General features: G+C 40.9%; 1 protein-coding gene across 3 annotated transcripts; it reads left to right on the forward strand.

The window, feature by feature from the left end:
• The first annotated feature begins 39 nt into the window (after nucleotides 1-39).
• On the forward strand, nucleotides 40-16169 carry ACADSB (acyl-CoA dehydrogenase short/branched chain). Of its 3 annotated transcripts, none has more exons than XM_030951644.1 (11): nucleotides 40-85; nucleotides 3896-4058; nucleotides 4336-4436; nucleotides 4904-5110; nucleotides 5551-5721; nucleotides 6209-6334; nucleotides 6696-6788; nucleotides 8869-8958; nucleotides 11048-11185; nucleotides 12972-13071; nucleotides 13761-16169. In XM_030951644.1, exons 1-11 carry the CDS (start codon nucleotides 44-46, stop codon nucleotides 13829-13831), a joined length of 1302 nt encoding a protein of 433 aa, XP_030807504.1. In that variant the 5' UTR covers nucleotides 40-43; the 3' UTR covers nucleotides 13832-16169. The 3 variants fall into 3 exon arrangements, with proteins under 3 accessions (XP_030807504.1, XP_030807505.1, XP_030807506.1); XM_030951645.1 differs by having other exon boundaries at nucleotides 42-85; nucleotides 3899-4058; XM_030951646.1 differs by lacking the exon at nucleotides 40-85 and adding an exon at nucleotides 158-183 and having other exon boundaries at nucleotides 3899-4058.
• The last annotated feature ends 395 nt before the right edge of the window (nucleotides 16170-16564 follow it).

Genomic DNA, 16564 nt, shown 5'->3' on the forward strand with positions numbered 1-16564 from the left:
GTCACGCGGGCGGTGGCTCTGACGTCACGGGGCGGGCGCCAAAATGGCGGCGGCGGCGGGAGCTTGGCTGAGGGGCTGCGCCAAGGTGACGCCTCAGGGCGGGACAGGGACAGGGATGACGGCACAAGGGAACGCTGCACAAGGGAATGCGGCACCTCTCCAGCCCGCCGCTGCTGCCGCTGGGTGCGGGTGTCTGGCCGGGGTGCAGGGGCAGCTGTGCGAGGCGCGGGGGTGGTGGGGAGCGTCCTTCTGTCCTTCTGCCCTGTGGGTGTGTGTGTGGAGCGGCGGTGCGGGCTTTGGCGCTAGGAAAAGTTCTGTAAGTCTGGTGAAATGGTTGTGGGGAGGCAGCAGCGGCCTGGCAGCAGGGGCGCTCTGGGGGCTCCTTTAGTTATAGCAGTGAAAGGCTCTGCCCGGGAGATGCTGGCACTGCCGGGGAACGGCCCCCAGAGCTCCGGCAGCCTTTGCACCGCTCCAGGGATGCCCAGGCTGCGAATTGTGGGGTGTCTGTGCAGGGCCAGGAGCTGCACTGGTGGTGCTGTGGGTCCCTCACAATTCGGAATATTCTCGGTTTTGCTAAACTCCCTTGAGGCACTGGGACTGTGATCAAGACACGCAGAGATCCCGGGCTTTAACCACCCATGCCTTGTCTGGTGACATGTGCTGGCCTGGGACCTCCTCCTGCAGCTCCTGGGGGTGTTGTGCCTCTAGAAATAAACTGAAAAAAATAAAACCAACCCTAGAAACAAATGCAAGCTTCCCATCGGGGAGCTTCTGTGCTGGGAAATAGGAGCTGTGTGGAAACCAGCTGGGATGGACACAGGAGTGGCAGTCACCAAGGCAAGCAAAGTGAGCTGAGGAAATCATTGCTTTGGGGTTTTTTCTGTTTATATCTTAATGATGCTGCCAGGTCCAGCGTTAAAATCTTGTTTTAGATTGTAAAACAAACAAGGAAACCAGGAGAACTGATCTTTTAAAGAGCTGGGGATGGAGGTAAAAATTGAGATAAACAGAAAAATCAATGTTATCAGCAACCAATTCTCAAAAGCCTGTGTTTGGTACAGCAGGCAGTCTGAATCCTGTGGCAGCATCAATCACCATCTACAGAAGAAGAGCAGGAAAGGAGAAAAGGCAGGGAAGCAGCAGCCAAGGATTTAAGTAATGCACATGCTCTTTAAATAACTGCCTGAAATTAGTGATACTACATGGCCTCTAAGAAAGCTGCACAATAATGTAGTGACTTGATTGTTTATTTAGTTTTAAATCTAAATATTGACCTCAAACATAATTTCCACACTGTTATTCCTCTGGGACAGCTGTGAATTGCTGCTCTTTGTGTGGGAGTTGCCAGCATTAATCCCATCCCTTGGGTGCATCCCATTGGTTTTAAAACTTTTCAAGGTGACCTTTTTAGGAATTTTAGAAATATTCCTTTGCTCCTGCAAAGGAGCAAAGTGTTTCAAACAATTACTGACCAAAGCATGGTTGATAAATGCCTGAACCAGCTTGGACAGGGCTTGGAGCACTCTGGGGTGGTGGAAGGTGTCCCTGCCCATGGCAGGGGGTGGAACTGGATGAGATTTAATGTCCCTTCCAACCCAAACTACTCCATGATTTTATGCTTTATATTCCCAGTGATTCACCATGGAGGAAAACACTCTTTTTCTTTGTACTTGGGAATGAAGTAGTGGAAGGAGCAGGAGGTGTGCATGGTTTGCAGCCCTGTCAGTGCTCAGGAAGCAGCACAGAATAGAAATGTGCATAAATAGAAGTGTGCATGTGTGTGCTCAGGTTTTTCCTTCTCAGCCCTGGCCAAGGGCAGACCTGCAACAGGTGAATGTTTGCATACCTGGGTGTCAGGTGACCCCAGCATTGCTGCATGTTCTGCAAATAATCCATTCCTGCCTGACTGCTCCCATTAAACATATTGTTTAATCTCTATTAAAACAATGTTTTCTTTAGTTTGTGAAGACCCACAGTAACTCCATCATCATTTGAAAGTGTTGCAGACCATCCAGTTTAGCCCTGCTCACCAGTGGTTGTTTTATGTCACCAGGGGGTGTTGAATGTGAATAAACACTGAATTCTCACAGCAATATTTATTTTCTCTGTTACCACCTCTGTTGTTGGGTTTTATTTTATGCACAGCTGTTTGTGCCACAATCAGAATTTCCTTATCACAGCAGACTTTTGCTTCTTGTCTCCACAAGAGTTCATGGATGTGCTTCCCATCAGTTCTTCAGCCAGGAAGATGACAAGTGTTGAAAGCCAACATGAAAGAGGGGGAATTATTAGAAGGATCAAAGGAATTTTTACTTCCTGACCCCAGATTTCTGCTGGTTTTGGAGGAATGCTGCTGCCACAGTGTGCATTGTGGGCTTGCCCTGTGTTCTGTGAGCTGAGCAGGCGCCTGCTCAGGGCACAGCCAGTCTGTTCCTCACTCTGGGGGTCACAATCACCCAAAAACCTGGGCTGGCAGATATGTTTTCATATCCTGCAAGGCCCAGCTGTGTCTCTCCTGGGGGTATCTGTCAGCACTTGTCCTGGTGGGACATTTATGTCTCCTCACTTTGCACTGACCAGGCAGAAGTGCCAGAAATCTGGAGCAGAGATCAGCCCCAGAGTGGCTTTGGGGAGCTGGGGGAGAGAACAGAACCATTGTTCTGTCCTTTTTGGGACACAGACAAACTGTGCTGCTTTTCAGGAGTGCATTTTAGCTACTGCTGGCCCATTCCTTTTGGAGCCAGATCCTTTATGCCAACTCCCTTTAAAATCCTAAGGAATTATTCTGTGTTTGGAAAGCAGATTGGCCTTCATACCAAACTTGCCTTTCTAAAGCCTGCTGTGAGGTAACTAAGTCTTTGAACACAAAAGCTTTAGGTCTCTGAGGGACAAAGCTGTCACATTATCTATGTCCTGATAATCACTCTATATAGCTTCCTCCCAAAAACCCCTGTTCTGTTAATTTTTGTGATTTTGCCACATATTCTTAATACTATTCCCCTCAGTAAAATGCTCAACTTCTGCTCTTTTGTTTGGATAACCAATGCTTCTTGAAATCATTGTTGTATATTGTGGACAAATGGGGAGCATAAGCATGAATCACTTAGATTTAGTTCCTTCCCATGCTTTTAAAAATAAATAAACCAAATAAGACACATTAATTATTAGTTACACTATCAACATACTGACTGTGGGATTTTCACTGTGTGGAAATTAACTGTACAGAAGCATTCAAATGCCAGGGCTTTATCTACAAACTGTGTGCTTATTCTGAAAATCATTAAGTGGTGGATAAGAATTTAATATGAATACAGAAGTCCACAGTGCAGTTAAAAGTTAGGCCCTTTCACAGCAAAATGCCAACAATCCACATGAGGGGCTGTGTGATTGCTTTAGAAACAAGAGTTGCTGGTCCCTAGAAAAGCAGGGAGAAAGCTAAAGTCAATTAAAGTTGACAGGCCTGTAAAAGTCATTGTATGTGAAAGTATTAATTCTATTGAAATACACTCTGAAGTGAGTATTACAGAAGTAGTACTCACTACTCTGAATCTTGCAGTAGACTTGCAAAATCATCTATCAAAATAACTACTATCAGCAGGGTTTATTTGCTGTAAACACTAAAATTGACTAAAAAATGCTTGTGAATACTTTGTAGAATAACCTTGTGTTAGTAAGCTTCCAGGAAGAAAACTGTTTCATATTAAAAGTAATTAAAGGATATTTTCTTTTAGGACACAGGGGAGGGGGAAGTTATATTTTCTCAAAAGCTTTCACGCTGAATATTAGATGTAAGTTTTATTTCCTCATCATGTACTGAATAAAAGCACTGGGTAAAGTTACATCCGGTTGTCTGCATACAAATCTAACTCTTTGCATGTTCTGTGTTTGCTGCCAGCAGCTGAGAAGACACATGCCAGCACACCTGGCTCCTTGGAGGGTTTCTCCCTGTGCTTTTAGATCCTCCAAATCAGAACTCAAGCCAAATGTAGCCAGTGATGGACTTGCCTGTGCTCCACTTCAAACGTTCACTGAAGAGGAGGCCATGCTGAAAGACATGGGTAGCTATTATCTCTGCAGTTAAAATTCAGAGATGTTTCAAGTAGAAGGGATATTTGAGCTTAAAATTTCGTTTTCATTATTTATTTCTAGTCAAATGTTGAGATTTTTTGGGGGAGCTGTGCTTTATGCCTGATGTTGCTTGGGCTGCTTACTTTTTCTTCTGACATGCATAACCTGTCAGAAGCACCACATTCCTGTTATATTGATCCCCAAGGAGACTGTCAATTTATTTATTTATGGAATATTTACACATTTTCTCTCTTCTCTTCATTGCAGTGACCAAATTTGCCCAGGAACGAGTTGCACCTTTTGTGCAAAAAATGGATGAGAATGCAAAGATGGAAGAGTCCATCGTACAGGGATTGTTTGAACAAGGGGTCTGCACACCTTTACCTAATCTTTTATTTGGAAAGTAACAGCATTTTATGTGTCTCTAAATGTGCATTGTTCAGATTTATAGATGAAAAAAAAATAGGGATATAATTCAAATGAACTAATGAATCATTAAACTTTTTGGAGTTGTCAATCACATGACAACTTTCTTTACAGCATTATCACTCTCCATCTTTTACTGTAATTCTTTTTCCATCTCCCCCATGCCACATCCTTCACCTTATCTTTTAGTTCCTTGTCTTCCCTCCCTCCATTTTTTTTTTAATTGGATGCTGGAAAGACCATGACTCCAAGTGTTGATGGAGAAGAGAACTAATATTCCTCCATGCCTTACTGGGCAGCCATGAGAACTTACATTGCCAAAATCCTGGGGCTCATTCCTGGATTCAGTTTTAGCCTTTCCAGCTATCAGGGCCAACAAATTTATACATTTGCACCTTTTCCATTTCAGCTGATGAGTATTGAACTTGGGGAAGAATATGGAGGAACTGGAGCTTCATTTTTTTCAATCATATTGGCAGTGGAAGAACTGGCCAAAGTTGATCCAGCTGTGGCTCTTGTGTGTGAACTCCAAAACACTCTGACAAATAAGTTATTTACCACCTATGGAACAGAAGAACAAAAGAGAACTTACCTGCCCAGGGTGTCCAAAGATACAGTGAGTCAAAGTCTTACTTGACTTAACTATTGAAATTATATTATTATTTAGTAATGTTAGTGGGGATTTTTTTTTTCAGTGGCTAATGTGTGTCTGCAGCTCTGGAAAATATGTGTGAACTTTGAAACACTGGTTAGAGCTGAGATCTGTGGTGATATAGATACATCCTGTCATCACTAGCTGAGAGGTAAAAGTGGAAAGGCACTTATTAGTTTCATTAAAATTTAATTTACTGTGGAAAAGAACTGTAAAGCAGTTGACTTTGAGAGATGTGTAATTACACAGTGTTTCTATTCTTAATCTTCATAGCTGAAACTCAGTTACTTTAATTCAATAGGTTAAAATGTTTGAATTTAAGAGACTTATGCTGGCTTATAAGTATTTTCCTTATTTATTTATATTTGTAGAAATTAAATTGGCTTTTTCCCTTCCCTTGACAGTTAGGGAGTTTCTGTCTGTCAGAGGCTGGGTCTGGCAGTGATGCTTTTTCCTTGAAGACTCGAGCTGAAAAGAAGGGAGACTACTACATTATCAATGGCTCAAAGATGTGGATTAGCTTGGCAGAAGATGCAGGAGTTTTCTTTGTCATGGCAAATACAGACCCATCCTTAGTAAGTTGCTGCAGACTTCTTGCATTTCAGTGACAGCTGCTGAGATATGAAACTGTGGATTTTATACTGATAATCTGATGTTAGAGGTTTATACTCTGTGCACCTTTTCTTAGCTGACTGCAAACCTTTAAAAATATTTCCCAACAAAACTTGTGAACTTGGTGAGCAATTTAATAAATTCCTCCAGCCAGGGAAAATAAAAATGTCAGGATCATGGTTGCTTAGATGAAGAGCACAGAACTGGTGGTGTTCTGAGTAACAGGACTCAGTCTTGCATTTTTCCAACCTTTCTGACTTAGCTGACAAGTTCCTGTTGTTAAAAGACAACATGGAAAGCTAAAAAGTATTTTATAGTAAAATATGTCCAGTGAAAAATTACATAGCTGAGTATGCAAGTATCAGGTTTGTGCCCAGTCTGGATGTAGGTGTAGATTTTGAGGGATATTGGTATGAAAACCAGTTTTTGATGATTTTTAATTCCCCCCAGGGCTACAGAGGAATTACCTGCTTCGTAGTGGATCGTGACACAGAGGGGCTTCAGGTGGGGAAAAAGGAGGACAAGCTGGGGATCAGAGCATGTTCCACCTGCCCAGTCACCTTGGACAACGTGAAGGTATTGTAAGTTCAGCTCTTGAAGCATAATTTGTGTACATCTGGAACCTGGCCACACATAAGGAAAGAATATTAACTAAACTCCCTACTTTTTCCCTTAGACACACTGATTGTTGGGCATATTTTAGCATTTTCCTTCCATAGAAGTCTAGAGAGGGGTTGGATTTCTTAAATTTTGATGTAGTTTTTTCTCAGTCATCAGTTTATAGCCATGGAATGCTCTAATCAGGTATCCTAGGAATCAAATTATGGTTTATGTTTTATGCCTTCACTTATGAGGAACAATTGATAAAACTTTTGAACTCTTTTAGTAGTTGCAAAGCAGAATAGAACAGGAATAATTGGGTGGTTTTATTTTTTAGGTTCCTGAGAGCAGTATCCTGGGACAAGTTGGACAAGGCTATAAATATGCCATTGGAATGCTCAATACTGGCAGGATAGGGATTGCTGCACAGGTGGGTGATTTGGTTTCTTACTGAGCACAGCCGGGATATCATTTGAGTCTGGACTGAAATTTGTGGAATATTTAAAGCTGTTTGGAAAATACTTTATTAAAAGCTCGGTTGCCACTAGATGTCACTGTTCCCGTAGCAAAGTTCCAGCAAAGATGGGAACAGCTGCCGGTGGGAAAATCCTCCTGTGGTGACACAAGCAATAGACTTCAAAAACATTAAATGGCAATTAGCTTCTTTTTGGTCGTTAACTTATTGCTACTGAATTATGTCCACGTTCTTGTCTTCCACTATGAAAATTTATTTTACAAAGACAACTAACTTTGTAAAATTTAACACACTGAAATGTATAAATTAATGCTTCCAGCTGGGATTGTATGGGGCTGGGAAATGTAACCTAGTGCTAGCTGATGTTTTCCCAACAACTTATTTTAAAAAGTCGACTTATTTTAAAAATAAATGTGGTTTCCTCTAGCAGAACTGCTCCAGTTCATTGTTGTGTTTGAAAATTGCACTGTATGGCATCTTAAGGGAAAATACTTACCAACCTTGGAGTTATTTCAAAATGTCGTATTTTGCTGTAAAGTCAGTTTGGATTTCAGAATGCTGCTGATCTCAGTGGAAATCAGGTTCAGCCTTAGAATAAAATTACTTGTGATAAGTTTTTATATTTTTAATTTACTTTTGAAAGTAATCTTTTCTTTGTTTATACTTTGTTGTGCAATATTTCTGTACTGCCACTCTCCTTTATCTTTTGACCTAGTTTGCAGACAGACCAGAAGAAATTATTTTCATGAAATTGAGATTTTCCACATGGCAATACTCTATGCTGATAATTGGGCTGGCTTTTCCATAATTTCTAAAGATTACCTCTGATTAAACTTTGTCTGATATGGCATTTAAAAAGGGCTGTGGGCCTCATTGTTCCCAGAGATATAAATAATATAAAGGCTCTGCCAGTAAAATACATGGTCTGGATTTTACTCTTAATTACTCCAAGTTACACCTTAATTAAAAGTTAAGGTCAGGTAGTTGTTACATCTTAATTACTGCCTTCTTGGCACCTTCAAATTAAGAGAAATGGACTTGACAAGAGCAGCAGCTCTAAAGCCCTGTGGTATTGAGTTTAGTTTTGCAGTTGTAATAGTTTTAAAAGATAATGAAGATCTTATAAAAGGTAATTGTGGCTTTGAAAACAGTTTCAGATGGTTTTAGTGCAAGGCAGCTGCAATATTATTACAGGTGCTGAAGTTGATGTACTTTGTTCTTATAATTTATGTGAGGAGATGACAAATCTGATAATGGGGCTGATTAGCAGTAGACTTCAATGTTTTCTTTTACTTTTTTCCTATGTATATTTTTTTTTTCTGTTGTACATCATTCAAGGTAGTTTTTCTAAGTGGTTTGGTGTGACACTTTACTGCTTCTGCCTTTGTGGAAAGACAAAATTGATCTAAATTCTTGTACAGTTGTTCTGCAGAACAATTCTATATAAAACACACAATGCTGCATTGGAAGATAGTGCAAGAAATGTTATCTCTCCTTCCACGCCACTAAGTTTCTAACTTCTGAAATAAATTGCTAATTCTGCAATTCAGTCTGGTGTCCTCTAGAAAATGAGAAATTATTTTGCTTATGAAAATAGTTTTGATTAATCATTCAGATTATTTTTCCTTTTATAGGGTAATGTAGATCTATAGATCTTCAGTTTACAGTCATTTTCTTATGCAATTACAACTTTTCCAAAAACACACTTAATATTTTTGCAATTACAGTTGACCCTTAAGTTTTGTTCAAAAAATGAGTGTAGTGTTTTCACAAATACTTGCCTGTGGTAAGAAATGGGCATGTAATAGGTTTGTTCCTCAAACTTTTATTCTTTATAACTCAGTTTGTGTGATAACTCTAAAATTCTGGCTCCTAGGATTCTCTATACAAGCTTTAACAATATCTAGGTAGGAAGAAAATAACTTTTCTCCTGGATATCAACCTGCCTGACCAGAAGATGACCAATTATGATCATCTCCATTAGGTGCACTCAATGAATCAATTTTTTTGACCATATCCTTATTTTTCCTTACAGATGTTAGGACTGGCCCAGGGGTGTTTTGACCGTACAGTTCCCTACACCAAGGAGAGAGTGCAGTTTGGGAAGAGCGTGTTTGATTTCCAGGTAATTGTTAATGGGATGTTTCCTCCAAGAAAGAATAGTGACCATAATAAACAGTATAATTAGTATTATGATTTGCATAATTTATGATCCACTTCATGTCTTGTCTCTCCTCCTCAATATTTGAGAAATTTTTTTTTAAAATTCTGGATGAACGTTCATCTGCCATGTAAAATTCATCAATTCAACCTTTGCAAGTACCACACAAATAATGTAAAACTTAAAAATATTATTGACATATTCCTTTTGCTTGATAGCTTATTGACCTTCTTTGAAAATAATACACATGGAACTCCCTTCTGATTTTAGTATCCCACTATACTGAATGTGCTCCAGTTTTTATACCCTTTCATGAGGTGTAGGGGAAGGGCTTTTCTGGAGGCTAGAAATGATAAAAAGATGAGGAAAACTGAATTATTAGATTTCCTGTGTTATACAAAGACATTTAGTTTTCATTATAATATCTGTTTCTTACAGCGAAAAAGACTCTTTGTTGCAAAAATGATGTATAGTTTAATAAGGAAGATACATAATTGTAATTACTCTGGTAATTTTCTTGTTAAAAGAAACCTACATCTCAGCTGAAGAGAAGGAACATTAGCACGACTCATAATTTATGCAAATTTTAGGAAGCACTCATAGATACCTAGGAAATGATTGGAGCTACATCTTTTGAATGGGAAATGGAATTTATAATTGCCAAATCATTTTGGTATTTTGACCTGCCTATATATTTCTGCAGATCTGAGGGAATGGTGTTAATGTTCTAATAAGATGAAAGATTTCATTGTGTTTTATACTACTAAATGTTCATTCTCAATGATCATAATATTTGGGTGTTCTTAAATAAACCCATTCTTCTGTAATACCATTCAGATGTGAGCTCCATCACCTCTTTACTTCCCCTTGAATCCATTCCTCAGTCATGTCCTCTGTACCTTTAAGCTGCTTCTAAATCTTGTCTTGTGCCTCTGGGGCAAGGAAAGGAGTTGTGACCTTGCTAGTTCTCCACTTTTATTTAAGAAATATTTGTTTACAAGTCTTCCTTGGCTAAGCTCATTAGGGAAGCAGACCTAGTTTTGTTGTAGTGAACAGTTGCAGAATGCGAAACGCAGCTCTGATCTTCCTCATGCCTTTGTAATCCTGAGGAGGATGTTAAGATTGGGATAAAATTATCCTTTATATTCCTGTTTTAAACAGGTAACTCTCTGTCCAGTCAGGCAAAAAGAACCCCAGTGCTCCTGAATACAAGAACAGGAAAGGGGAAACCAGGACTGCAGTTCCTGAGAGCACTTCAGTGGCCCAGGAACTGTTCCCAACCTCTGTCAATAATCACAGAAGGAACACAGAATTGTCAGAACCCAGGAAATTCCTCTGGCTGCCCTGGAGGACTCGAGACCCTGACAGTGGGCTCAGAGACCTTGGCATGGAGTCAAAAATACCTGTGCCTTCAATTTTAACCCATGGAAACAATTACCAACTTTGTGCAAAGAGTTACAAGCCACAAGAGTTTGAATAGAATGATAGTGAATTTATCACAGGGTGAAAAAGTAGAATTTTGGGGTTTTAGAGTGGGGGTTCAGGAGGCAAGAGGGAGGGATTTGGGCATGTCCTGTCCTTCCTCCTGTTTCTTCTTAGCCTCCATCTTCTGCTGTCATGGTGGCACTTTTGGATTGGTTTAGAGTGGAGACAGACTGTCTAACACAGGTGATAGATATTGGAAAATTATTGTAAATAAAGTACAGGTAGTTTTTAGTATAAAAAGATAACACCACCTCTGGGGTGGTCAGTGTGCCACAGACCAACTTGCTAGACAGACCTCAGAAAAAGAATGTTATAGATAACAGAAAATAAACAACCTTGAGAACCAGGGCTGAGGAATCCTGACTCCTTCTTCAGTTGTGGGGCTGGGAAAAAGAGACTTTCTAACACCTCGGGGTCATCTCGACACCAGAGACCCTGTCACAGAATTACTTCCCACCTGGACCTGATGTTTTTGTTAAAGAGTGCATTGCATGGTGAGCAGGATGGTTGGTTGCTGGCAGCTCCAGAGGGGCTGTGGCTCTGTGTGAGTGCTGTGCTGCTCTTGCAGGGGATGCAGCACCAGATTGCCCAGGTGGCCACGCAGCTGGAGGCGGCCAGGCTGCTGACCTACAACGCGGCGCGGCTGGCGGAGGCGGGCAGGCCGGCCATCAAGGAGGCCAGCATGGCCAAGTACTTCACTGCTGAGGTACCTGAGCTCCCTCACTGCTGCTAAAGCTCCTTCTGCTACCCCCTGTGTACTCGGAATTCATCTTGGCTGTGGAGGCTCTGCATGTTCTTTTGTCTCGGATGCCACATCCCTGGAGGTGTTCCAGGCCAAGTTGAGTGGGGCTTGGGGCAACCTGGGCTAGTGGAAAGTGTCCTGCCCATGGCAGGGGGTGGGAATGAGATGAGTTTTAAGATCCCCTCCTGTTGGGGAAGATGAAACAGGAAAGCCTTATAAATATGATTGTCTGGCAAAAGATTTTGAGAATTTGGAAACTATAAGAGAGATTGAATGAAAGCAAGCTTTGAGATCCCTTAGTTACTGAACAACTGGAAAACAATGGTGTGGCCAGCTGAAGGTAATCCCCTTTTGATCAAACAACACCCTCTGCTTGCAGACAGGTCCAAGGGTCAGAGCAGACCCTACTAGCTTGGCAGAAGGGGTCCAAAGAGTAGTTTTTAGGGTTTAAAATGTGGCACAGTATGGTAATGTAGTGATTCTTATAGGCTGGATGTAAATGATATAGGATTTGTATATTGTACTAGATTGGTTAGTGAGAATTAGAATATTCAACACAGAAGAAGATTTGTTGTATTGCAACGGGAACCTCACTCTCCTTTTTTACTCCCTTAAGCTCTTACCCTCTCATCCTCTCTACCCTTCTCTTCTCTCAAGCCTACTCTGAGCTGTGGCTGGCAGCTCCCAGCAGAGCCCTGCACCCAGGCCCTTTGCAATAAACCCCAAGTTCCAAAAGGCCCCTGCACCCACGCCCTTTGCAATAAACCCCAAGTTCCAAAAGGCCCCTGCACCCAGGCCTTTGCAATAAACCCCAAGTTCCAAAAGGCCCCTGCACCCAGGCCCTTTGCAATAAACCCCAAGTTCCAAAAGGCCCCTGCACCCAGACCCTTTGCAATAAACCCCAAGTTCCAAAAGGCCCCTCCACCCACGCCCTTTGCAATAAACCCCAAGTTCCAAAAGGCCCCTGCACCCAGGCCTTTGCAATAAACCCCAAGTTCCAAAAGGCCCCTGCACCCAGGCCCTTTGCAATAAACCCCAAGTTCCAAAAGGCCCCTGCACCCAGGCCCTTTGCAATAAACCCCAAGTTCCAAAAGGCCCCTGCACCCAGGCCCTTTGCAATAAACCCCAAGTTCCATGACCTGGCTTCAGAGATCTCTCATCTCTGACCGTCCGACCCCCTGACCCTCCAACACCCTCCAACCCAAACCATTCTGTGTTTCTCAGTCCATGCACAGAATCTAAATTAGTCACCAAAGAATAAGCTGCTCATGCCCATAAATAAAATCTTTAAAAACAACCAACAACACTAAAAGAGGAAAGTGAATTAATACTTTCACTTATCAAGAAAGATTTAATTTTCTCAGAAATCTTATTGTGGCATGAGAAATGATTCTGTAAAGAGTTCATTTGTAACCATTTCAGCTCTGCTGGTCACATCTGTGAGTCTTAAAATGACTCAAAACTGCGTGACTTTTCCCTCTTGGTAATTGCTGTCTTGCCTACCACTGCTGGTCTTTTGCACAGAGCAGCATAGAAACTATTACTGTAACAATTACTGAACTCCTGATGTCCTCTGATTTATGTTGTTTTTATCCTTAAATGGCTTGCTGAAGATGAATACCAAAAAACCCATCCTTCCCTCCTGTTCTAGTCACTGCTTTATTCCCTGTTTTATTAATCAGGTACAAAGTATAAGTTTTACTGCTTCTGTCTGAAGTTGAATCCTTAAACTCTGAAACTCTCTTCATAGGTTGCAACGCTGACAACCAGTAAATGTATTGAATGGATGGGAGGTGTTGGATTCACCAAAAATTTCCCAATAGAAAAGTACTACCGTGACTGCAAGATAGGTGAGTGCCACTTTCGTACCAATTATCTCTTGTAGCTTTGGTGCTATTAAAGTTTCAGGAAGAAGGCCTGGCTTTTTTTCTCAGGATATTTTTTCCTTGAGACTGTATCAACACTAATTCAAAGGCTCAGATACAAAACTTTAGGTATAAATGTATGTACATGCAAGGCTAGTTAAAATGTTTGATTAGATACCAACAAAATACAGACAAAATCACTGTTTCCCACTGTATTAAGAAAATTTATGTAAAAAAAATAAGAATTAAAAATACCTTCATTGGCTTTAAGATCTGAATCCATGTGGAGTTCTTTTTTCAAGGCTTTCTTGTTCATCAGGATAATCCTTGGACACATCAGTTTGATATTTTTAACAATATTACCCTTTGGCTTTTATTATAATAGCATTTGGAGCTTCTTCATTTTTGTTGGCTTTTTAAGACTTGCTTGTCAGGAAAATGTCTTTTGCATTATGTGTTGCCAGCCAGAAAAGTGCTTTCATTGTTACAGATAATAAAATATAAACGTTTATAATATTATATAAATAATTACAATTCTGTGCTAGTACTTGCACAGTAAAGCTTCATTTCATAATTGTAAAGGCTCTCACTGGGCTTTAGGATGATATTTTGATCTCTCCTCATAAACTCACTGTGGGTTTAGAGTCTACTAATTTGTTTTCTTCTGATTTCAGGTACAATATATGAAGGAACTTCAAATATCCAGTTGAGCACAATTGCAAAATTCTTAGCACAGGAGTACTGAAACCATAAGGACTTCCTTGATGCTATATAAAAACTATTTCCCTTAACACTAATTGTAAATTTATTGGTAATTACAGAAGGCATTGATGGCATCATAAATAAGAATACACTATCACAGTGACATCATAGGGAAAACCATGAGTTCCCCATTTCAGGAGAGGGAGCAATTCATGTGAAATCATGAATTCCACGTTCAGATCCAAACTTCTTTCTGCCTGAGACACTTCCAAGCACTGGATTTAGCTCCCTTAGCTCATGCCAGTAGCTCACCTCAACCTGGAGATTTCAGAGTGAAAACAAAGGAATCCAAATCCCTGGCATTTCTGTTTTTCACCCTGGGAGAAGGGACTCTCCACGTGCAGCAGAGCTGGTGTGGGGTGGAGCTGCACTTGGGATGTGCTGCTGCATTAGCATGGGGTGCAAAGAGAGGGAATTGATGCTTTCCTCTCTCCCAGGTGGAGTGATGTCTGTGGAGCTGCTGTAATTGGAGTCATTTTTATAGCAGCCCTCAGTGTGTTCTTAAGGATATCTTTGTAATTAAGCCCTTGCAGCCCCAATTTGTGCTCCTGAAAGGTGGATAATATCCACCTCCCTTTCCAGCCTTCTCAGCTGTTAAGGGTTTTAATCTAAGAGCCTATTTATAGTTCTCCTTTCATAAAAGGTTGAGTTGAAATCTTTCTGAAATGGGGTTAAAAAAGCTCTGGTAGTTCTGCAAAAGGACAGATATAAGCTGGGTAATGGGAGTGCTGTGATTCTACCTCCCAGTGGCCTTTCCACATTCAATGCATTTTACTAACTTTAAAGGGAGGCACTGTTAATTTGCAGCCTAGAATTCCTTGCTCCTGGAAGTTAGTGGTTCTCCAGCACAGTTTTTCCCTTTTTTAAGAGAGAAAAAAGGGCAGGGGGTTGGGAAGTATTTGCTTTTTTTATTTGTCTCTGTTTACTCTAAAATTAGACATTTTATTTACAGCAGAAACCTCTTCAGTGCTGGAGAGCTAATTAACTAATAATCAAGAGACAGGAAGCTTAATATATGAAAAATCATCCCAATTGCTGTAATTGGCAATCTGTTTCAAGTGTTTTGGGGAGGGAAGGATTGGTTTTCTGGTTTTGGCTGACTTAGAGGAATCTCATTTTTAAAGCTTGCCTTTCACTGATGATTCACTCTGAGTGGAGCTTAGAACATTACAGGCTGAGACTCCCAGAGGATTTCCTAGCAAAACCAGGGCAAGTGACACTTAACAAGTGGGATTTGTAAAACAAGCAGTGCCTTTGACAAAGAAACAAGCAAGGATGAAAAGCACTATTAAAAAGTTCTCTGACTTCAAAGGGAAGTAACTGCTTTAGTGAATTAATCCCTCTATGTACGCGCTTTGCCTGGTAATGGGCAAAGAATTATTGTGCTGATTATCCTTGTGCCAATAAAAATGCCCCTCCCACATCAGTTTGATCAGGAGCTTTGAGATTTACAAAAATACAAGAGTAAGGAGGTAGGCTAGATGGTTTCTGAAGTTTTCTTCTAACAATATTATTATTAGTCATTATTATTATTATTAATGCATTTCAGATTTACTTGCAGGCTTTTCTTTCAGCTGAATTGAAACAGCTAGGGAAGTTCAGATTAGAATTAAGACTAGTCTTAATTCACTTATTTAGATTAGAATTAAGACTAGAATTAAGACTAGACACCACAACACTTAGACTGTGTTGAGCAGAATAACTGCAGTTATCTGTGAATCCAGAATAATCAAAAGCACACTGCAAAATGCTGGAGTTAATGCTGATTGCTGTGCTGAGTTGTGCCAAGGTGAGGCAGCCCTTGGCTGCTGAGGTTTAATCTGCTTTGCTCACATGAGTGTCCACAGAAAACAGGGTTTGCTTTTTGCTGTGATCTGCTGGTTTGTGACACTCTCAGCTTGGCATCTGCAGTTTTGTGTGAGACTGGCAATACTTTACTGCTTCAATACAGTGCCAGAAGCAAACCCTTTGTGGAGGAAAGTGCAGAGCTCTTTGAAGGACTGTTAAGGGCTGGATATCCAGGATTATGTAAAAAGATTCTCTTTGTGTAGAACTGTGTCAGGTATCCATTTGAAAAAATAACCAGGGGAAAATGAGATTAATGTGATTCCTGACAGTCTGATATGGGATGCCTGAGTCCAGCAAACAACCTGACCATCCTCAGCAGCAATTCCACAGTAGCTGATGAGCTTTTTTTTCTCAATAAAGCAAGGTCAAGCCTTTAACTAATGTTACAGCTGTAAATATTTCATGTCTTTGTTATGTATGCTGTATTTTGTACACAGTTTTGAAAGAAATAAATAATGTATTGTATTTATATACAAAATTTTGTGGAGGAGTATGTGCACAAATCATTACAACCCCTGAGTAACTTTCCTTGCTGTTTTAAGAGGACAGGTACCTGTGTGGAGAGCGTTGGCTGCTCTGGTCACTAATTCTGGGGAGAGTCATAGAATGGTTTGAGTTGGAAGGGACCTGAAATCCCAGCCTTGCCATCTGAACTCAGATGTTTGATTAGGAATGAGAAGTGCTGTGCTGTTGTCCAGGAGCTGTTTAGAGCTTCCTGTGCTCCCCAGCCCTTGTTCTGCTTTGAGACAGGCATTTTTGGGTGGTCATCAATGGCAATTCTACATTTGGCACTGTGGGCATAGGCTGCAGAGCTGGTGTGGGCAATGCTGGGAGGCTTTCTGAGCTTTTAAGCTGCTTTATGTACTCA

This window comes from Camarhynchus parvulus, chromosome 6, assembly GCF_901933205.1.
Source record: "Camarhynchus parvulus chromosome 6, STF_HiC, whole genome shotgun sequence".
Lineage (NCBI taxonomy): Eukaryota > Metazoa > Chordata > Aves > Passeriformes > Thraupidae > Camarhynchus > Camarhynchus parvulus.

Bases quoted from the DNA above. Each gene is read 5' to 3' on its own strand.
- ACADSB (XM_030951644.1), top strand. From the start codon at position 44: ATGGCGGCGGCGGCGGGAGCTTGGCTGAGGGGCTGCGCCAAG. The intron at 4,437-4,903 runs GTCTGCACACCT...TTTCCATTTCAG, and splicing joins AGGGATTGTTTGAACAAGGG to CTGATGAGTATTGAACTTGG. The intron at 6,789-8,868 runs GTGGGTGATTTG...TTTTCCTTACAG, and splicing joins GGATAGGGATTGCTGCACAG to ATGTTAGGACTGGCCCAGGG.